The sequence below is a fragment of the Tympanuchus pallidicinctus genome, unplaced genomic scaffold (genome assembly GCF_026119805.1).
Source record: "Tympanuchus pallidicinctus isolate F22 unplaced genomic scaffold, pur_lepc_1.0 scaffold3, whole genome shotgun sequence".
NCBI lineage: Eukaryota > Metazoa > Chordata > Aves > Galliformes > Phasianidae > Tympanuchus > Tympanuchus pallidicinctus.
The window spans coordinates 87,877,838-87,901,465 of NW_026294747.1; the positions used below are offsets into that span (position 1 = coordinate 87,877,838).

The following is a 23,628-nucleotide window of genomic DNA, read 5'->3' on the forward strand; positions in this document are numbered from 1 at the left end:
CTTTGGGAAAGTGAGAAGACTTGATGCTTCTGTATCATACAAAGCCTTGGTATATAAAGGGTGCTGTGATTTTGGCTGTCAGAATGAAGTCCAGCTGGTCTGTTTAAATATAGACTGGAGTAAGAGGATGGGCTAATGTGGTCCTAATTTTCAGTGTCAAAGTTCTTGCAAGCTGAGACAAGTAGATCTTTAGTTATCAATATGGAAATGCTGGATGCTATTGCTGTCTGTTACTTCACTGTCTTTCTGCTTTAGTCCAGAGACACTTCCTAATTTGGTTTGGGTGTAAGAAAATGTCCATATGTTTCTTTTCTACTAGTGTCTGTTGCTGATCAGGAAAAAACAAGAGAAAGTGACATATATCTGTGTATGTTTGAAACAATTCCTCTGACAAGCTAAAAAATCAGATTAGCCATGTGAGCTATCATCTGAGCATTATTAATTCAATAGTGACAATGTAATATATAAAAATAGTGGCTGTCCAGAAAATTTTGAAATTTCTATGTAAACCACACATGCAGAAAATAACATTAGAAATAGCAATGAATATACAGAAGAAATACAAGATGATGCAAGAGCACACATGAAAGAGAGAATACATAGACACCTCTGAGTAAAAGATGAATTCAACATTATGTGGGTACATCTTTGTATCCACAACCATGTGATGAATGCAGCATGCAAAGAGATTATGCTTTGACAAATGGCTTTGATCTTGATGAGTAATGATTTCTAGAAAATGTTTGTTATCTTTACATTTAAAAGGAGAGAGAACTTTAATACTTCTGGGCATACTGCTCTTTCCAGAAATGTAGAAAATGTTGTGGTAAAAGTATTTCTTCTAAGGGATTTGTGTCTTTTATCTACTTGAATTACTGATCCCATGAAAAATATGTCATTCCTCTATTATATATCTCCAGGCATGCTGTATTAGATTTACCCCACTGTTTCTCCCCACATCTCACTTTTACATGAGTTGAAAACTGTCTTAAACTTGTACTATGACAATAATGCCATAAAGTGCACTGCTGACACTGCAAGCTGATCTGTAGTATGAGCAATAGTCCAAAAGATCAGGTAGAAAAAGTATGAAAACTATAGAAAAAGTGAGTACTTCAGAGCTCTCTTCTCAGATTCATGAAAACTCTTATGCTTTTTAATTTACTTAGAATACTATATTTTCCTTGTTTTCCCTAATTTCACCATTTCCTAAGTAGTGTAAGTAAAATAAATTCTACAAGTTCCTCATGTGCTGTTTTTAGATGGCTAAGGAATTTGGATTTGTTTTCTACTCTAAAAAGACACTGAAAAATATGCTCCAGTTAATAAGCTTTTTTGGGAACACAGTAAATTGCTAAGAGAGGACACCATGCTACCATTTAGTTTGTGAACTCTATAAATCCAACAAACTGTGGCAAGTTTTTACCTCTGAATGTAGCTATTTCCAGTATTTTAATGTTTTTTTCTTCTTTGGAAGGATCTTTTTTCTATGTAATAAGATTTACTGGAAGCACTATAAGTAGTATTATTTTGTTAAAGTTTTAGGCTGAGTCCACTGATTTTCATCATAAAATGCTGTTGAAAGAAGAGACTTATCAGAAAGTTGAAAACAATATTTTGTTATAGTAAAAAGCATACACTGTAGCATTCTCAATCTTGATAGAAATGTACTGTTTTCTAAGCTCAGTGCTGCAGACATACTAATTTTAAAACAGAGAACTAAAAATACTCTCAAATGGGATTATTAACTTCCTGGCAGAAAAAATTCTGAAGATCAACTTTCCTTTTGAAAGAATGAAGTAAAAACAAAAGGACACCAAATTGTCTCTTCTGATAGAAACCTGTTACATCATGAAAGCTAAACACTGCCTTAAATATTGTCTGAAAGTAAAATTTGACAGTATGTCAACATATGTTATTACAACTTTCCATATCTGTTAGAATGGCTTTAGTAGAGAAATTATTGAATTTATATGGTGGGATTCCATAGTTACTGCATTTTATTTTTCCAGCTTTGGTGATATTTTTAAAGTCATGCTATGTTATATATTGAAGCTTTGTCTTTGTAAATGAAGTCTGTATTGTTCTTTTCTCACACGTGATCTTCAGTTGCATAGCTCCTCAAAGCCGCATCAGTCTTTTAACCACCAGCTAGAATGTATTAAATATGTTTGATTTATGTTGCACAAGATGGCATTCTAGCAAGTAGCTTTATCCGTGATCTAAAAAAAGAAATATAAGTTTAAAAAATAGTAAGCTTTTTCATCATTTGGCAAATATTTCCACAAACAAGACTCTAAATGCAGATTTTCTTATTCAGTCACTTTTCTTAGTAAAAATGTTCCATAAATAGATATTCTGCATGTGCTGTCTTGGCCTATAAGCCCATATAACATTTTATATTTGCATACTAGACAGCTGGAAGAATTTGATCCTTCCAAGGAAACCTCTCCTTTCAACATATAATAATTTAGGGAGACTTAGGCACACAGCTTTAGAACAAACTTTCCTCAATTTAGCCACTCTCTTTACCTAACACCTCTGAAGTTTGGATTTTACTCTGTTATCAATGTGGATATGAACATACATTCTGTGTGCTTGTATGTGCATTTTCCAGTGTCTCTAGAAGAAGAATAATTTTGTTTGGCAATACTTTTAAGAGAATTCCCCAGTACAAGAAGTAGTATTTTCCTCATGCTTTTCTTGTTTATTACTTCTTCTTATTTGGATTCTTTTTATATTAGATCAAAGACACTGACTTAAGGATACTGTAGATCAAACATGGAAGAGCCTTGTAATTATACTGAAACTGCTCCTTCTAAATAAAAATTAATAAATAAATAAATAAATAAAAAATCAGCAGACTAAAGTATTGCAATTCCTGTTGTAATAAAATTTAGGACTCTTGCATGCAGAATGCCAACTTAATTTTTTTTCTTTTTTTTTTTTTTTGAGGAACCTATAAATAGTAATCTTACTCTCTGATAATATCTTCAATAGCCAAAAATAAATTCACCAGTGTTTCAGAGACTTTCCTTTCATTCAGTGACACTTAGATACTCCTAAAATTCTAACATTTGAAATTTCTAAACTGGGGGAATTCCTGGAAGACCTTGACTCTTTAAATACTTTAGCATGTGATTAAACGCTATGCACAAATTCCCCTTTAAGGAGCATGTATTACATGTGTCCATGTTTTGTATTGATGTGGTAACTTTTGCCCCTTGACAAATAAAAGAAAAAAGATTGTATGGGAACTGTTGAGTCACAGCCTGAAGCACTGATTGATCACCTGAGGCGAGGACTGAGTCAACCATGGAAGCACAGGTGAAGGTAATTCACCTGTATGACTGGAAGGGGTGGAGTCTGACTGCACCTCTCCTAGACCTCATTTAAGGGCTGACTGCCACTGGGGAAGGTTCTTCAGTTGGAGATCCCTCCTTTTGGAATTTTCTATTGTAAGCCTAGGGCACAGGTGAATGTTTCATTTTTGTCTCTTTCCACCACAATTAACTTTCAAATTATAAACCTGTAAAATGCTATCCTAAAATGCCATACCACTATTTTAATTGTATGTTTGTTAATTGTACAAAGGTATTTTGCATCCCCAGAAAGCAAGTCAAGCAACTATAAATAGTAGTGAGGATGAGAATGTTTATACTGAGAACTGTGCTTATAGAAAGTAGTGAAGGAATAAAATAGTAAAAAGGTATAAAAGGAAAACTTATAAGAATAAAAGAAAAGATATGGAAGTCTATAAAGATATGAAATATATAGAAGATGAAACTAAGATGGAGAAAATCTGAGGAAATTTGACGTGCCTTGGAGGGTAAGTCCAGAACACAACTAGAGGTCGGATAGCAGCAAGAAAGGAATGTAGGGGGCAAGTTTTCAGCTATGATCTCAATGAACTTGGGCTGACAGCAGGACAGGCATAAAGAAATGTTAAAAAGTTCAGCCAAAATTTTAGGAAGATACACTAGTATAAATTCAATATTACAGATGGAGAAAAGAATCTCCAATAGTTACACAGAAACACTGTGTAGCTTTCTGTGAGGACTGCCATTTCTTGATATTGTGTTACATTAAAACATATGTGCAAACAACACATAAAAATAATAGATACCATAAGTTCCACATAACCTATCAGGGTGATCTTTTAAATTCTTTCTGATCTACTCATATCAGAGTGCGTTCTACAGAATACGTAAAATTGTGAAGTTTTAAGGTAAGACAATGTAGTGGTTGTTTGGAACTATATTTTATTTGCAGGATAAGAAACTTAAATACTTCACATAGGTCTACATTTTTTTCAGACAAAAAACTTGATCTCCATTTGGTGGCAAAACGTCCACTCTAAAATCACTTTATGTGATTTTATTCATCATATAGATCTAATATAACATGATGAGTGCTTTCATAGCATTTGCCAGTAGTTAAAGTAGTGGACTTAGTGAGTTCTGCCTTTTCTGTCTGAGTTTTTCCAAGGACTACTAAGTAATTCATTCAAGTCTTTTACCAGCTCGTAGTTCTAGCTGACCCACTTGAGAAGGGGATAGAAGAAATGCGTGCTTTAAAGGACTGCGCAATCAGGAACAGCCTCACTGATTTATACTGGCTAAAGTTTTGGGCCATCCTATTTTTTAATGTTCTGAAAGTACTTTGAGGTAATTGGATGAAAACACTGTGGATTTTAGGGAAAGAACCAATAATTTACTAAGCAATTCCAGTGTGCACTTTTAGAGCATTGTGGATTTTCTTTCTCAGTTATATAAATTGCTGTCCTGGGCTGGTTTTCTTGCTTGCTTCCTTTTTAAATTACCAACACAGCAAGAGAATTGTGTCTATTTGCATCGACTTAACTTTCTTTGGAGATTTCCAGCTCTTTGCAGTAGTACTTGAAAAGTCATTTTTGGGCTGGGTACTTTTCTGCAGTCTCTTCTGGGAGAACAAATGTTTAGGAGCATCTTAACCATGTGCTGTAAATGTACAAAAATAGAATGGAAGGATAAAAGGAACAAGATCAAGTAAACAGAGTCCCTTGGTAGAATCTCTTTAATGTCTTGCATCTGATGTTCATATTGGTGGGGAGGGGAGGGTCACATGCTTGATGTTTTCTCTGAGACTACACCCAACTGGAAACCATCCCTTGGCTTCTCCACGGACAGCAGCCTACCCAAATGGAATGTATTAATTCCTTGGGGAAATCTCTTTAGTAGGAGAAAAAGGAATCTTTTCAGTTTCTCAGGCACATGCTCTGTTGCCTGTGCTGTCAGGCTTAAAGGAGGACCTGCGCTACCTGGAGCTGGAGGACACAGTTTCATTGTATCTGCAAGGTTTAGAACGGATAAATAACTTCTGTGGTGCAGCTGCTCAGGCTTTGCAAATTTGACATGTTTATTAATGAAAATGTGACAGAAAAGAAAGAAACAGTCAGCTAAGCAAGATGCCCCTGTAACTCTGCTGTCATCATTAGGTGAATACAGAATACCAAATATTTATGCTTCTATATAATTCAGGATCAAGAAAATAAATATCTCTTTTATGTGCTCTATTTTCTTTGGAGAAGAGAGTAGAGGAGAGTGTGAGTCATAGTGGAAGAAAAAATTCACTTATTTTCTAACAAAAACTACTTGCTTTGGAGGAGGATCCGAGCATTAACTTCTGTATGCTGATAACCCCTGCAGCCTGGCTGCTTCTACCAAGAAGCTGACAGCCTGCCATTCCTCAGTCTGTACCTGTCTGGTGACCTATGGCCAGAAGCCAAGTCATATTTCTTGCTTCTGCTGTGGATGAGATAATTGTTTCTACCTAGGTCTGAGTACGGAATAGCTATGTACCCTTGGCAAGGATTTCTGATGAGCAGAGTTTTGACCCTTCACACCATAACAAATCCTGCCAGCTGCAGTCTGACTTCTGAGCATAGGGCTGGTCTGAGGAATTTGGGAAGGTTAATATTAACATCTATTAGTGTATGAACAATATTAGTTCTATGGCTTTTTGTGTTTGTTTTTTTCTAAGGAGCTTTTTTGCCATGATCTAATTCGGATGATTCTCTCCTTAAGCAATTTAAAAAAAAATGCTATGATTATTGAGCTCCTGAGAAGGCATTTGATGCACGGTAACAGCTTTAAGCGTTTTTCTGTGCCCTCCAAAGCCTATATGGAAAAGGAGCAAGATGCAGACTCATAATTCTCTATTCCCAATAGGCAGAGAAGTGTCAGGAGTTGTCCTGTCCGTTTAATCATATTCACTTTTCTGAGGTAAAAATCTTCATGAGAAGAAATTAATTTCATGTTGCTTTTGAGTTAAGGAGTCCACTGTTTTGTGTAGTCATCTATTTTTTAACAATTGATTGCCTCAAAATGATTTTCCAAGGACAGTATTCAGGAGTAACGAAGGGGCAGAAGGCTGAGAAATGGCAAATGCCGAAGGATTTTACCTCTATCCTTGTGGAATTTGGTCCATATTTAAATACTTATGCATTTAACTTGTGATTTCCTATGACATTTCATAGGATTGGAAAGTATCTATCACATTTGTGCAAGAATTTACACATGCCATAAAGAAGAACTTGTCAAAGGTTAGAGAGATTCTACCTACACACATTCCAAAACAAAATGCTGTGATGTTGCCAAAACATTACCCTTCTCTTCTAGGCAGAAATCTCAAGTAATTATTCCAAAGATGAAAAACCTTGAATGCCTGCTAGCTAGTGTAGAGGAAGACATGAGCAGAAATTTAGGGACTAGATGTCCATCTGCTCCTCTCTGCAATTGAGGGACTTAGTGCTGTCATCTTTTTAAAAGGTCAAATAACAATCCTGCTTGCTGTGACAAAGGTCGCAAACATTTTGGGGTGTTTTAAAGAGTCCAACTTGCTACTGAAGCTTGAAACAGATTAAATTTTCTATATCATCTTTTTTTTCTTCAAGAAAAAGTGCTTGGATTTTTGCTCAATATAAAATCAAGAAAAAAGTATAATCTGGATAGGCTCTGGCATTCCAAATCCCTCAGTGTTATGGAGAATAGAAGAGACACAAGTGACAACATCAGTCTTATGAGGCACAGAGGTGAGATGAACAGTTGGACTAGATGATCTTGGAGATCTTTTCCAACCTTGGTGACTCTGTGATTCTCTTCTAGTATGTAGTTTTCAGAAAAGCAGTAGTAAATTCTTCTCATATTTGTAAGAGGAAGAGTATTATAGCAAAAGTAAGGTGCTATTTTTCCGGTGAAATTAAGCATACACTTCTGTGTATTTTAAAAAAGATTTTATTTATTGCACAAAAAATCCTTTCAGGTCTTATTTTGTTACGTAAACTAAGGTTAATACTGAAAGTAGTAACATAAATAATTATATGTGCCACCTCTCATTATTATCCTTAAATCTTTCTCTGTTCTATCACTGAGATCACTACATTTCCTTTCTGCGCAGGTTTATCAACATATTTAATACTGTTAAATATGTTGTTAATAACTATGATAATAGCCTGGTGCTTTGTGCTGGAAGACTTTGCTTTCAGTAGTTAACAATTTTGCTAGTGTTATCCAGCATATCTTGCAGTTTCCTTGTCGCACATCTATCTAACAAAAAATTATCTTGTCTTGACAGAAAACTGACTAAAATATTTTTGTTGCTTGCAAAAATGAAACTATGGTTTGCTTTGTTTAGCCCAAGTAATTAAAAAAATGTGCTGACATCTTCGTACTTCAGAGTAAGACGTTAAAATGTGGTAGATGTGTTGTAGGTTTTCCCAACATTGCAAATGACTCAGCTCTCCAAAATCTCATTCTGCTTTAGCTTGTAAAGTTAGTGCTCTGTTACCTGAGCTTCCAGAGTTGCTTTTGACTTTGAACATGCTACATCCTCAGACACTAATGAGCATTGTCTGTGCTGTACCCATTGGGCTGCCACTTTATTTGACGTAGAGAAGAAAAAAAAGGGTCTGACTTGAATTTGACAAAATGTGAATGAAGAGTAGGAGGGCAAAAGATAAAATGGCTGCAGATAGGGAAGTTTTCCACGAGGTCTCTTCTTCTTTCACTACGTAAGATATATGATGCTATAGGGATAGGTAAAGTTTGCATATCAGCCACAGTCCCCATCAGTAATCAGGATTTGTGCCACATGTGTTTCAGAATTAGGGAAGTTTGGGAATGTGTTGCTTGTGTGTATATATATATATATATATATATATATGTTGTGTGTATGTATATATATATATATATATATATATATATATATATACACGTATAACACACACATATATATATATGTGTGTTGAATATGTATACTGAACGTATAATTAGAGTATCAGAAGGTACGTACACAGAAAGATAAGATGTGGTTACATGGGAGATCTTTTTTTTCCTTGATGTTGCTCCCTAGCTATGTGGAGTTTGACCTGCAGAAATGTTTAGTCACTGTAGTATCTAAAGCAACGTACTCTGTGTGTTGCATATAAATATAGAACAAAATACCTAGAAGAGATGTAATCCGACTTCCTGCCTCAAGGCCATATGAGTTTGAACCTATAGCAGGCATAATACATATTACTCTTACCTGTTATTGAAAACTTCAGAGATATCAGTTTAAATCTTCTTAAACAGTTTGAGATTATCTGCTCTTGATATTTGAAAGGTTTTTCCAGTGTCTGAATTACAGCTTTCCTGCTGTTATGTCTTCATATCCTAACCATACTAGAAATACAGGACAGGTTTTTTTCTTTCCTCTTGCAGCAAGCACTTACATATTCATAGACTGCTATCATATTTCCTTTCATGTTCTGTGAATCAAATAGCTTTGTGTTTGTTTGTTTTTACTTAGGTTACACTTTTTAGAATACTTTTCTTTACTTTTATTCTCTCAGATTGGTCTGAGTCCTTTTTGGAGTGTAACACCTGTTGCCAGAATCCATACTTCAGCACAGACCAACTAATATGTGATGTGTTGTGTGTCATTTTGCCTGTGAAAATTCATAGTCATGGGCTCACTGAAATCGCCAGGAAAATGAAATGGCCTAACATTTATTTTCTAATACAAAACAATTCACTGAAGTGCTGTATGACCTGGTAACAGCTTTTTATTTATTCTGAATTCCGCTTTCCTCTGGCCAACAAGTAAAAGTAACACTTTCCTAGTATTAAAAATAACTTTGAGGAAATCAGAACAGAAGAAAATCATAAAATATGGATCAACAACTGAACTGAAAGCAAAGAAAACTACTAAAATGCTTCTTTCACAAAAAAACCTTTTCAGCAGAACAGCATTAACTTTGGCCTAAGGTTTTTTAAATAAATATCTTAACTAATACACATAATGTGACACAGATGCAAAATTCATCTGTAAATTTTGAACTGTGTATACTGATTGGGATTTCCTTGGCTTAATAAGTTTCAGAAGGAGAAGTCATTATTTTTCTTTTCTGAATTAACACAGACATTACAAGCTCAAAGCCTGTCACAATAGGTGCAAAAGCTGCCCATTTGCCTTCCCTTCAGAATGTCAGCATGTAAAAAGGCATTTCCAAAGGCAGAGTGTAAGGCTATATCTTCTCCCTCAGCACAGCTTCAGTGCTTTGGATTTGGAGGAAAGCTAAGACAAAGAAAATGCCTCCTGAAGTTTGTCAAGGAAGGGGTTAAAAATAGTGGAATCTTTGTGACTGAGAGGGGCTGAATTATCTTACTGACACCAGCAGGGGTTGCTGTCACTGGTTTGTGGTTGCCACATTCCTGTTATGCTTGACCTTGGAAAGGCTTGACAACATAATCTGGATTTGATTAAGGGAATTTCATGTTTTTCCTTTGCTAGAGTCACCCCCCACCTCGACAAACATTTAAAAATGTTAAGAAGAAAAAAGTTTGGAAAGCAAACATTTTCCCAAAAGAAATTTATAGTTCAAATTTACACCAAGTTCTCACTAACTGGAGCAGTCCGGGTTTCCACTCAGGCTTTGAGCACTCTCTGTAAACCATTAGTCACTTCCCTGGAAGAGGCAGCTTTTTATAGGCAGCAGGGTAAAACAGGCACAGATGTATGTGTAATGTTAGAGTCTTTCACATGTACCTGCCTTTTTTCCACCCTAAGTTGTAGAAGAGAAAAAAGAATCAAATGATATGACACATCAGATTTTGTTTGGTGATGGCAATGATTGGCTTAACTAAAAGAGAATGTTTTTGATGCACAAAATCCTACGTTGGATTCATGAGGTTGTGGCAATGTATAGCATGGAGATGGAAGTTCTTTTAATTTTTAACCAGTTGTTCTTTTCTCTCTACAGGACTGTGATTATGCCAGCTGCCAATGAGTTTGATCCAGAGATTGTCCTGGTATCAGCAGGATTCGATGCCGTGGAAGGCCACGACCCTCCACTGGGTGGCTATAAAGTCACAGCTAAATGTAGGTATAATCTCAGGATGCGCTCTTCTGAGTTAGTACTTTTTCTGAATAGAATCTTTACTTGAAGTCCAGGTTACATTCGTATGTCTATTCTGTGACATGACAGAGGTGCAGTGGAGGGCGAGGATTCTGTTCATCTGTGCTCAGCAATACTGTGGCACTGCAGGACCTCACCCAGCTCACGGATGAGATAGAAATGAACATGTTAGCATTTCTGGCTTGCTCCTTTCTGTTCCTTTTGGCATTTCTGTCTTGGCTTTTTAAAGTATTACTTTTCTGGCATTCAAATAACATTTTAGAGGTTTCATGCTTTTCAATAGGCCCCATTTTTCAAATACTTGAGTAAGTTATTTCTTTTTAAATGTATACTGGAGATTTTAAGCATTGGAGGCCTAGATCCAATCTCATATTGCTGTTTTGTTATTGTAATCTCTTCAGCTTGATGGCACTAATTCTGAATTACATCAGTGCTCATGAAGGCCAAAATTTTCTAAAAGACTGCTCTGTTGGGTCTCAATATTTGGATGTCCATTTCATACCTCAAAGAAGTGTGTTCAATACAGTTTTAATACAGGTCTATCTGATACATCTCATACATAGTACTCCAAAGTCAAGTCACAAGCTTTACTGAATACTGTGGCTGAAATGATCTGAACCTGAGACACTGAGCATGGCTGGATAATGTAATAATGCTTGTACAGTAATGTGCAGTATGACTTTGCTATGCAGAGATGTACTCCCATGAAGCAATGCAAAATTTTCCAATTCAGTACTGTGAATAATTTTCTTTGCCATATCTCAAGACATACCATATTAACATTTAATTAGTTATTAACTATTGATCCCTGTTGCTAATCCAAAATGCTTTGTGAAAAGCCTGGAGTAATAAGAACTAATGTCGTTTAGCACGCTACACAAATCGGCTTCAGCTCAGAGGAGTTTTGTCCTTCTGACCTCTTGCACTTGTTATATATTTTGTTATATACATTGAATGAAGATGGTATCTACTTCAGGAGGACCAGGGAACAGGCACAAACATTTTTGCTTGCATTTAAACTGTGCAACATAGAGGTTTCTCTGAATGTCATGCACAACAAGTAGGTGAAGAGTGAGGATCTCTATTCATAGTGATATGCTGTGGAAAGTGAATATGTGCATAGAGCAGTGCAAGATCCTCCTGCACATACTCACATAGGTGCTAGATTACAGCTGGGTTGGAACAGTAATACCCCTTTGACTGCAAATAAGATGTACAGAGATTTTAAACAGTTTTTAATCTTAATGCAATGGCTGCATTCAAGAAGAAAAGCATAGTATATTTGAGTAGTATGCACTTTTGAGCACCACTTATCTGTGCACTACAATTTTTAGTAAGATGGATGTTAAAAATTGCTAAAAGATTTACCTACTTCAAAAAAAAAAAAATTCTGAACTATAATTCATCATCAGAGGCACAATTTCATGAGCATTGAATAGTTATTTGGACTTAGCACAGGAGATGGCATGTTAAGTGTCCTTTAAGTATCCATGATGCTCCAGCAGGATACTCTGGCATACGTTATTCCTGAAGATAGGACATTCTCATATAAGTTTGAGCAACTTTCATATAAATTGCAATAATGTTCATATTTTCTTCTTAGAATAGACTGAATTTCACATGACAATAAAGTGTTCAATGTTTGAGTTAATGCTAATTTCAATTCATTCATGAACTATCACCACAACATTTTAGAAACTGAGTCACAATATATCTATAGTATGCTGCACATCCATAAGTGGTACATATGTCTGTAAGTAGAAGAAGGTGATTTACAGTAGGTGAGTCTTGTTTAAATTAAGGGAAACGCCAAGAGAGATTCAAATGATCATATACCTGAGAGATGAATAAAACCTTTTGTACAGAGCCAAAGGAATTTATTATTTCCCCAAAACAAAATTCTCTGCATTCCTTCATGCCTTTGTAGAACATAACATACTATATGTGGTATGTAGAAAAATGAAGTTTATTTTAAAAAGACCATTTAAATTCCAAAGAAACCTCCATATTAAAAACTACGAATAGGTTTTCATGCAATTTTTTTAATATTTCTTTGTAAGAATTAAAAATTATGCAGAAGCAAGTAAATGTAAAGATTCATCTGAAAATAATTCTTTGTAAATCATAGAACCCTTAGAGATGGAAGGGACCTCTGAGGGCCATCTAGACCAACTCCAGTATTCAATTATTCAATCTTCAGCATTTTCCATGCACTTAATACCTTGGATTTTCTGATTCCTGATGTCCCAATACAAATTTCACACATGAAAAATAGGGAGATACTGACATCAAATTTACTAACTTTGTTAAAGACAGGTAGAGAGACACTGGATTTTTGATAGAAATTATGTTTTGTCTTCAGTAACAGCTAAAAAATTAAAAAGTATTTACCAATCAGCATTTCCAAGTAATAAAGTAAAAGCCAGAGGATGAAAATAACGGATGAGATCAACTACAGCCTTGGAGTAACTGTATAGCAGGCCATTACGTAAAGAAAAATTTGGTCTATTTAACCTGTGCAGTTTGAAATGTGTACACTATAAACTGTTTTAAACTAATATTTTAATTTTTTCCTGTACTGATGTATGATCTGACTTACTGAGCGGCTACCATTTCTGACTATTAAATATATCAGCAACAAATGCATATTTTTGCAGCTGATTCTAATGAATGCATTTGATGGGCAAGGCAAGATTTCTCACAGTGTGATGACCTTCAGCTCCTCTAGTAGACAATAGCATGGAAAAAAGCCAACTAAGATCAACGATAATAGCAGAGCTAAAAGATAACTCAATTTATCTCTAGTCTCATTAAGTAACTAAATCACTAAAGGTTTTTTCCACTGGGGAAAAAAAATCTTTAAAAGAGACTGGGGGAGTTGAATCTTTCCTTCCTTTCTGCACATTTTAAGTTATTTTCCACAAGTAAATGTTTTTTTCCAGCTGCCTTTGCAATCCTTCTTTGTTGATTTTTCTGAAGAAAAAGGTTCTCACTAAACTCATTTAAATAACATTTACCTGTCTGCTGCAATGTGGAAGTGAGAATAAGCATAAACTAAAGCACTCATTTAAACCCTAACTTTGAGGATTTCACAGGCACATTTTCTTTTGGTTGCTTCTTTTTATCCCTTATCCATTTCAAAGGCAGCATTATGCATACACAACTTGAAACATATACTTGATCTATGTGCATAAATGTAGTGATGGATTTTATAATCTGTTAAGAAAAACATGGGCTTCAAATACTTAAGATGTAGCATAGTATGTAACTTACTGGTGCCAGGAAGCTTTTAAACATTTGGTATCAGCTACGTTTCTAATATCTCAGTAAGAAAAAAAAAAAATAATAACTCTATAAACAATACCTTTTATTAGACCACTTAGATTAGCTGAAAATTGTGTATTTCTGAATGAAAAATCCCTTTTCCCAGAGTAAGGTCTTCCCCAAAAAGGGGACATTGTCTGAAAAGGAGTTGTTTTCCAAATAAACCTTTTTTATGATGAAGATATCCTTGGTAACAAACTGCCTATGTCCTTAAGGCTACCACAGCTGCACAAAGTCTGACATGAGGAAGCAAAGCAAAGAAAGCGAGGCATACGCTGGTCCTGCTGACCCAAGGTCTTGGACAGTGATAGGAGCCAAATCCTGCTCAGGAGCTTCTTTAAATTATGATAGGCCTGGATCATGTTGCCAAAGATATTCAAGCCACTTACCTCAGATTTTGCTTTCTGTGACCCTGTCTTATGACTCAAGCTCAACTTACTTAACTGAAACAAAGGAGAAAAGTGGTTTATTGCCAAGTGCACTTTTGGTGCCACAGCTGCCTCCATGTTGCTTGGTTACACTGGTTCCCCAAGCTCCGTTGTGCAGATGTGTGCAGCAGCAGAGCTCTCTTCCTCACAGCTCTCATATCCAGAGTAACTATTGATGTCATTGAGATGCCTTTGTTTGGACTAGGTGCTATAAATGTGCTTTAATTTCACTGTTAACTATAATCAACTAAGAGGAAACCTTTCCTTAGTTCATGACCTAATATTTCTTATTTCTTATTTATTTATTATTTATTATTATATTATTTATTACCAGAACCGAGTTATATTTTTAATAAAATAACAGGTATCAGTACAATATGTTACATACTGTAAAAACATAGCTGCATAAAGTTCTTTTTTTTTGTACTTGAGTATTAAAAATTGTGCTGACAATAAAACAAAGAAAAATAAAGGGCAAAGAAATAAAGGGGTTGAAGTGGTTTTGAAGTGGAGGAGTTACTAAATATAGAAATGATATATTTTGTGTTTTATTTTATAATTACTTACAGCCTCTGGTAAAATGCACTGTATTGTTGTGCCAGTTGAGAGCTGTGAGGTGTATGGGTCTGAGAAAGAGGTTCCAGGTCAGATCATAAATTTGGAGGTAGTTGGATCCTGTGAAAGCACTGCTTTCAAATTTTGCCCTGCTGACTGTAGAGGTTCTCCCTGTAACGTTATCCTGAGGTAAAGTACTTCCTCTTTGTTTTATAAAGCAGCCCTAAGAATAATGTCTGCATTAACGTCCCTGCTATCACTTTACTGATTAAGTAAATATTCTGCCCAATTGCTCATTAAATAGTAACTATTCAGTAAAAAGAATAAAATAAATAGAGAAGTGTCAGGCAAGACTTAAGAATTTTTCAGGGTACTTATATTTGTTAAGGGCAATAATGATTTACTGGAGTTTTCCTGTTGTTTTACTCTTAGTCTAAAGATGCTATTTGACACCAGAGTGCAAAATAAGATCAGCAATTAGCACTAGGAAAAGATACTGCTGCAGGCATTCATGGTGTAAATCATACCTGTCTAGTATTATGCCAAATTCATTATACAAGGTTGATGCAGTGTCTAGAATGTAACTGACTGAGCTGATTTGTAACTTACAAAGACTTTAAGCAAAGTACAGTAACTCCCTTAATTTATCAAAATGCTGCTACATAATGCTGCTATACACGTTGGTCAAGTGGGACCAATTCAAAAGAACACTAAGGCTATGAACAAATGTCCCTTCTCATGACTACCTCATCAGACAGAGCATAGAGGACTTCACTGTTAGCATAATGCAATCTATCTGATCAGTCACAGAAGAGGAAACAATGTTTTGAACATCAAATTATTTCTAAGGTATGCATCACCTTCAGTCATGGAACTTAATGCATAAAAAGAGTTCCTGACTTACACATGGAATTCAGGTCTTCTGTTGGGCAACATCCTCTTATGGCATGAGCCAGTGCTTCTCAGAATACAAGTAGGAGCAATCAGGTTAAATTTGGGTATCTGTCTTTTTGGTTTCTGCTTTGCCCTTCACATTTCTGTTCCAGCTTCCCAAAGGGAAAGAATAATGATTTTTGATAACAAGGTCTTTCAATGTGGCATACAACTCTGTAAAAGCGACCTAGCATCTGGCGACAGGCAGTTCAGGAGTAATGTGTTCAGTTCAAATAACGAGGTAATTGATCTCTGTAATAAACGATCTAGCAATGTGCACTGTCATCACTGAATACTTTAAATGAGACTTATAAATAGACTCCTTACAATGTCCTTAAAAATAGGTATGCTGTGGTACACTCTGACATCAGAAGCTTGACTTTGCAAAATTTCTGTTTAATGACAAGTGTTTTCTTGGATCTTCCCTATTGTTCCACTGTGCATTGGAATTCTGTTCAGCTTCTCATTATGTTTGGTGTGCAGTGCATATATTAGAAATAAACCAAAAGAAAGGGCTAAAACTGCACATCCCAAATTCAAACATAGAAATGATCTGGGTCTAAAGTACTTAAGATATATTTCAGAAAAAAGGTTTCTTGTATACAAACCTCACTGTTTCTAAAACATTCTACATAGCCATTCTGAGTATCTCTATGCTGCAAGCAATCTGAATATAAATGGTGATTCTATATGGTAAATGTATATTGTAATTTTCCCTGAAACACTTAATTTCTAAATCAGTCCCCAAATAATTTTTTAACTACTGCACTGTTGGACTCAGAGTTGTGAGTTATTTAGGATAGGATAAATGTTAACGTCTTTGGGGAGGAACTGCATGCTCGTCTGATGTTGAATCTCTGGTATGAAGGGCTTCCCTGACACTTGGCTCTCTGAAAACGAGTCCCGACTGAGACAACTGCGGCTAATGTAGTATATAAATGTTAAAGGAGAAAAAAGTCCATGCAAATTGACAACTGACTGAAAAGAATAGGGGCTTTGATTTGGTAGCTGTTTAAAGACAGTTCAACTCCCTAAAGATAGGATTGCAGGCTTTTATGATGCCATCTCATTTTTTCCTCTTCAAAAGCAGGAAAGTATTTTTTGATTCAACTGTTAGAACAAGAAGCTATGATCCTGAAAAGGCTGGCACTAAGTGCTTCAAAGTGCTGATCACAGCTGTAGAAAAGTAGGGTCACATGCCTCTTTCTCTTCTGAATTGTCCATTACTTATCTCCCATAGGCACAGATACTTGTCAGATATCTCTGTAAACATATGCAAATTAACTCATCAACCTAACAGAAAACTTTATCAGCCGAATAAATGAACGGATTTCTGTGGGGTTATTAAAGTGAATTGGCTTATGGAGGGAGCAATGTAAGCCGGAACTAGTGGAAGGGGATCAAGGACAGTAGAGGAAGGAAAAGATAAGGTATGATACCTTTTGCTGTGAAAGCTGTTAAATTAACTCAGTTGCCACAGCTGCCTTCTCAAATGAATCCTTCTGGGTTCAGATATTTGATTGGTTAACATAATTTGGTTATCTTTGCAGAACTGGAGATAAGATAGTTATCCAGCAGGATAGATTTTGAGTCGTTGACTCAGCTAAAAGCTTTAAAGGTGGATGTAGGGAAATGATCAGTTATAACGTTTTCCATGGAGGAATCTCTGATTCATATCAGAAAATTTCCTTGTACATTGCAATAGTCATTAAAATATATGACATGTTCATTGGTGACATAACCTCAGTCATAATTATTTTCATTGTATTTTGGGGGAGAAAAAGGAAAGCAGTTTGTGTTAGTTTTTTTTCCTCTTACTCCCTAGTATTGATTTCATATGGCTTAGATATTGTCATTGTATTGCTCAGCCTCACAAATCAGATTGTGCTGCATTTACTCCTTTATTTATACTCAAAGTTTGATCTTGTACTGCAAATTTCAGTAAATTCTCTGCTGGTGAGCTCAGGATTACGTATGTTATTGAAATTTATACTACATTTACAAGGGCAAAAAAGCAAAAACTTAGAAAATTCTAAGAATTATGCTCTGTGAGGATGAAAATCTTTTAGTTCCTGTGGAAATTTAGAAGAGATGAGGATTTACTGTATAAATTTAGTGTCCTCTCTAGAACACAGAATAGTAAATCACAGTGGTGAATATATGAGGGTAAGGTTTTTTTGTTTTTGTATTTTTTTATTTTATTTTATTTTATTTTTTTTAGATTTCTGTTCATATAAGGGATTAATCTTGGAGAAATACAGAAAAAGAAATAAAAATGCTGAATTGACAATACTAAGACTGAGGAATTCTTCACATGTGGTCAACTAAGCATGTATCAATAGTTTGAACTATGAATTTCAACCAAAAGAAATAGAATTGGATCAGTGAACATGTCACCTCATTTGGAGAAGCCAGAGAAATCCTCGGCTTCAAACTTCAGGCCAGTCATCTTCAAAGCATATCTTCAAGATTCTTTTGCTATTGCCCAGTGTTTTCAATCGTTATCTGTTAATTAGTAAGCCTTTCAGAAAGGAACTACCTAAGAAAGAGCTAAGAACAATTAAAAACATTAAGGAATCAGTGCTGATGGCCTGCTCTTTCACTTAGCCTTTCCTTCTGTAAACCAGCCAGGCGATATTTCCATTTTCCATTCCCACTCTGCCCCACAAATAGAAGATGTGCCTGCTGGATAGTTAACTAAGTGGTGCAAGTGAAAAACCACCTGTATACTATGTTCCAGATATACAGTCCTGATACATCTGCTGAATGCATCAGGTGCCAGTTTCTTGATTTAGGGCGGTTTCTAAGGGCAGGGAAGAGGATAGATTGCAGTGGGACAAAAAAACATCTACAGAACCATTGAGAATTATTTTCGCTTTTCAGTCACCTTCCCTTATCTCTTCATGTACCTCTCTTTTTTTTTTTTCTTTCATGCTACAGTAGTGCATGAAAGAATGTATGGCTAAGGGCAATAGCTGATGTGAGGGGTACACTAGAGGTAAAATTTGTTACATTTTCTCTCAATTTTGAAACTTAAACAGATGAAATCTTTTTTTAATTGAAACCAAAAGGCTGTCATTTCATAGAAGAAACAGGAGGTAAAAGTTTTTTTTTTCTTTTATTTTTTTGCTTAAGCAGTATTTAACTTCTTAAATTACAATTTAAAAACAACAAATTAAATATAAGGTTTTAGGGCTATTTTGAAACTAATGGAGGTTGACTCAGTGCTCAGCAACTTGCATGTGCTTTTTGCAGGATTGTGTCCTGAGAGAAATTGTTGAAAGACATCTCCAAATGTGGATTTCTCCATAACAAAGTGTCTGATCTTTTATAGCATCGTTGCATTGGGAATTAGGCTTGTCTTTGGGAATTTGTAAATCCTTTAGTAGAAGAGCATGATTTATGTCTTAGAATTTAACTATTCTCTGTAATAAATAGAAATGCGCCACAAGTATTTACTTGGTTGCGCCATGGGAAAATTTTTAACATATTGTTCACAGCTTCAGAATGCTATAAAAGAAGACGTAATTTGCAGACTGGACTATACTTTGTGATTTCTAACCAATATATTTGATTAATATCTTCCAAAAGAGACACTAGCCAAAATGTTTACATCTCATTAGGCAGAGAAGGGAGCACACACAATTTTGATTATGAGCTTGGATGTTTCATTTCTTTGGGTTTCACATCCCTACTACTTAAGGCAGACTGTAACTTTAAGATGTTATCTCTTGCCTGCACAAATAAACAGCCAGTTATGCTTTTTATGGTGGGTAGTTCTCAAACCAACAGGGGATTAGAAGATATTAGCTGGAGTTTGTGGTTCCCTGCTGAACTATCATGAGGTCCATGGATTCCTGTCCTGAATATTTCACAGAGCAAACACCTCTTATCTGGGGTGATATTCTCACACTGGCCTCTTGGCCATGGACTTCAAAAGATAATCACAGGGAGAGCTAGAGAGGCAATAACCCTTAATATAACAGTCTCTCCTGATAGGGACAGACAGGGTAAAGGTAAGGCGTCTCTGAAGTTTGCTCTTGTGTGTTTAGCCCCATGGGGTGATAGGGGGCCATCTGTTTTTCAGTCTGCAAACTCATCTTTTTCACGCTGTCCCAGTAGCAAGTACACTTCAGGTCTGACTAACATCAGCATCAGCAAATATTCACTGATTTGAAGAGATTTTTGTGGTACTTTTAGCTTTGACCCCCCCCAACCTTAGTTAATGTTGTGTTTTTGTTTTTAATCAAGTAAATGCATAAAATTAAATATAAAAAGTGAAGGTCAAGATACTACTGACTTGAAGAAAAGAAATATGATTAAGGAGGATCATTATTTGTGACTAAGAGGAAATGAAAGCTTGGCTATGAGATTAAACTTGAAACATCAACTTGTGGCTGTAGTTTTAATAAGTTACATATCATGCAGCAGCTCAGAAGATGCTTACACTTTAACAGATTACCCAAATAGATTATCATTAAATGCTATCATTAAATCATTTAAATGCTACTCAGTTATTTCTGGCCTGGGCCGCTCCCTTAACGCACTTCATATTTTTGAGTTATTTCCTGCCAGTCATTTATTTATCAACAGAACATTGATGCCCTTGCAGTCTCATGATTCTAATACCAATAACCCAAACACTTAATACTATGAAATCTCAATCAGATGCTGCAAGTTGCTAATGCTTGTGCATTAAAAAAATGCAAATTTTGACCACTCCGTCAACCTGATTGAAATTTACTAAAATAGTAAATGTTTACAGGGATAGCCCTTGTACTGTAAGCACTAACATAGTGCAAAGGCACATGCTAAAATATCTTCAAATGCAAATTAAAGTCAGAAGTCCATAATTTAAATCATTTAGATACTTCTGGAAGCTTTTTAGAATTATCTTGGAAAGAAAAAAAAATGATTCTGCTGTAAAATAAATCCCTTTGAAATGCATTTAGTAGTAATTTATTTCCTTAAGAATCTTCCTCTTTTTTTTTTTTTTTCCCTATCAATGAGTATTATTAAATATACAATAAAATAGCCCAAGGGACTGATCTCTGACCTGATTTTTCAGTTTGAGAGAGAAGACTAAAAAATAATTACGTATCCAGAACAACGAAATATTGCTAGTTAATCAAAATGTATCTACTTCCAAGTTTCTGTTTATGGCAGTAATTGTCATCACGAGTTAAATATTTCTTTTTCCTTTGATCCACAGCTTCATCCCTTTTCATTAAAGTCCAATCTGTAAAGGAAAAGCTAGTAAAAGAAGTACTGGTTCTTTAGCTATATAACAACCAAGATTTTTTTCAGTATCTGACAATGCATCTATTCAAGTGCAGTTTAGTTGTGAGAGCCACTTTCTAAATCTGTTTTGTGCCCAGAAGAGATAGGTGAACATTCTTAAAACAGCAACCAAAGAAAGCAAAACACGTGTAATAATAAAATTAATAATTCAGTAAAACTTCTGGGTTTTAAAAATGATAAGTTCAGAATTATTTTTCTATGTGATTATTTACATTGGAGGTGAATTCCAAGGTGTTTGGGCTGTATGAAAAGGTAAATGTTTACGTGTATTTCTCTGTAATTTGTGTTTTCATCTCTGATTGCAGTTTAAGCATATTGTATAGATTCATTTACATTTTTTCCTGCTATTAAGCAGTGGTTGAGTTCTGTACAGCTTACAGTTTATTTGCTGAATACTTTTAGGTTGTGACAATGCTCAATTTTAAAATTAAATAGAAATCCTTTACTAGTATATTTTAAATAGGGATTTTTTTCTTAGTTTCGATGATGTTCAAAAGCCTTGGAAAAATGAGCATTAGTTTTTGTTTCATTCATGGTTTGTTTTTGTTTGTTTGTTTGTTTTGCAAAAGGAAAACAACTTGTAACGAAGAAAATTCAATTGTTATTTTATCTATTTTATTTCTATTGAAAAGGCCAATATCTTCAGTGTCCCTTTATTCAGCTTAAAGTTATAGTTCACTCCAGGTAAGAAATCATTTTTTATAGTTCCTATAGGAGCTGTATTAGAGGAACAGCTTTAACTTGAAATCACATTTGAACATGTACTCTGTGTACCAGGAATTTTCAAGATTTTTTTTTTAAATCAGCTTGAAGAACTGTAGCATCTCTATGTCTTTCAAAGGATCTCAGCCCCACAGAAGTAACTGACAAGTTGAATAAAGTGCTGTTTAAACTGATTTTCATTCAGCCAAACAGTCACACAAGTAACCTTCTCAAGCCTTCATCAAGCCCTGGGAAAAAGAGTAAGGAAAATTTATTGATCAAGTGATAAGATGTTATTTCAAAACTTGTAATTTAATTAGCAGGTACACCACATCAAAGGAGTTATCATAAAAACTGTGATGTTTATATGAACTTGTGAAAAAAAACTTGTTTTTCTAGTGGTGTCAACTGCATTGTAACTTTGTAGAAAACACATGAAGACTGTGTATATGTACTGACCTGTATAATTATTTCTTTTTGACCTTTTTTGGGTGTACATATTCCCACACACAGTGCACGCTTCTAGGAATTTCCCAGCATACCTTTTGAGGGAAAACACTGAGGTCACAAAAGTTGAACAGAATTACAAAGCTGAGATGTTGAAGGGATATGGAAAAAAAGTAGTAGATCTGAAATGGTTACATCCATGATGAATTTTGGTCTTTCCATTTCCTTGAGGATTGTTGTCTTTTTTTTTTTTTTTTTTTTTTTTTTCCAAATGATGTTACGAATTTGAAAATTATCTAAACTAGCACTGTTTTTCATAGTGGCTTAGGCTGTTGATGGAGAACTAAGATGATTACTTTAAAAACACTTAAGGGGGGTCTCAGCAGTTTTAATAGCTTGAGTGAAACAAAACACCAAACAGGATGTCTTTGTCCCCTTTGAACTTAAAGCATCACATGAACATGAAGCTACTGCAGTCACCCATTAGTTATGTGGCACTGGACTCCCAGTGGCACTTAATGAAGATAAGTTTTTACGTGGTGCTTTTAAAAAAGAATGGGGAATTAAATCTGCCTGGTCAAATTTGGCACTTTGTCTTAGGTGTAATAAAGTTGAGAATGGGGGAAAAAAAAAAAAAAAAAAAAGAGGAGAGGAGAGGAAATTTTAGAACATAAAAAGTTTCCTGATTGCAATCTTCCTGTCATGGTTAAAAAAAAGAAAGGAAGATAAAAATGCTGCTAATTTTCTCCGTTGTTATAAAATTTTCTAAACTTAGTCTAATTTTCTTCCATTACACTCAGTGAAAATTTTATAATTGATTTCAATGGAACTCAGTATCTTTTACCTAGGGTACTTGTAGCATAATTGCTTTTCTTATATAACCATCTCTAGCATGGTGTACATATACATCTGAAATTGTTACATCTAAGCCCAGTATTTTTAATAGCACTGTTTTGGTTTAGTTGACTACTGATTATTATAGTTTTTAGAGACTGTAAAACAGATCTCAAACATTCTATCTTGAGGAAGCTGGGCTTTTTTCTTCAATATCTAGCCATCATTCTTGTCATCTTCACTCAGCAACTAAATTTATTCCATTGGATAGTACCGTCCTTCCTCTGTACATATCTGTATTTAATAAAACTGTAGGGAAAGATGCAGTGCATCTAGGAAATACATTGGTTTACTCTGAATGTTTCCTTAATTTTAAGAAAACTGATGCCAAACTAGTTGGCTCTGCTTTAGAAGATAAGTCAACTCCTAATCTGAAATAAAGGGCTTGAAAGCAGCAAGTTCATTCCTGATGATACAAGGTCATTTTCTTATATTTAAGCCTGGGAAATTGCAGATGTAAGGATGGCAAGACTGACGGTCAGACTTCCTAGCTGGAGTCATTTTTTTGACCAAGTGGTTTAACTTCTAAAGCACTTGGACAAATGGCCAAATTCCTCTTCTTTCTTTTTTTTTTCTTTTTTTCTTTTTTTCTTTTTTTTTCTAAAA

The 23,628-nt window shown here is 35.1% G+C and overlaps 1 protein-coding gene across 2 annotated transcripts in view; it reads left to right on the forward strand.

The window, feature by feature from the left end:
* HDAC9 (histone deacetylase 9) overlaps window positions 1-23,628 on the forward strand; it is a 438,145-nt gene that overhangs the window by 370,964 nt on the left and 43,553 nt on the right. For both annotated transcript variants that reach the window (XM_052696013.1, XM_052696014.1), the window contains one exon: window positions 10,283-10,401. In XM_052696013.1, coding sequence (XP_052551973.1) covers window positions 10,283-10,401 — 119 coding nt within the window. The remainder of the gene's footprint in view (window positions 1-10,282; window positions 10,402-23,628) is intronic.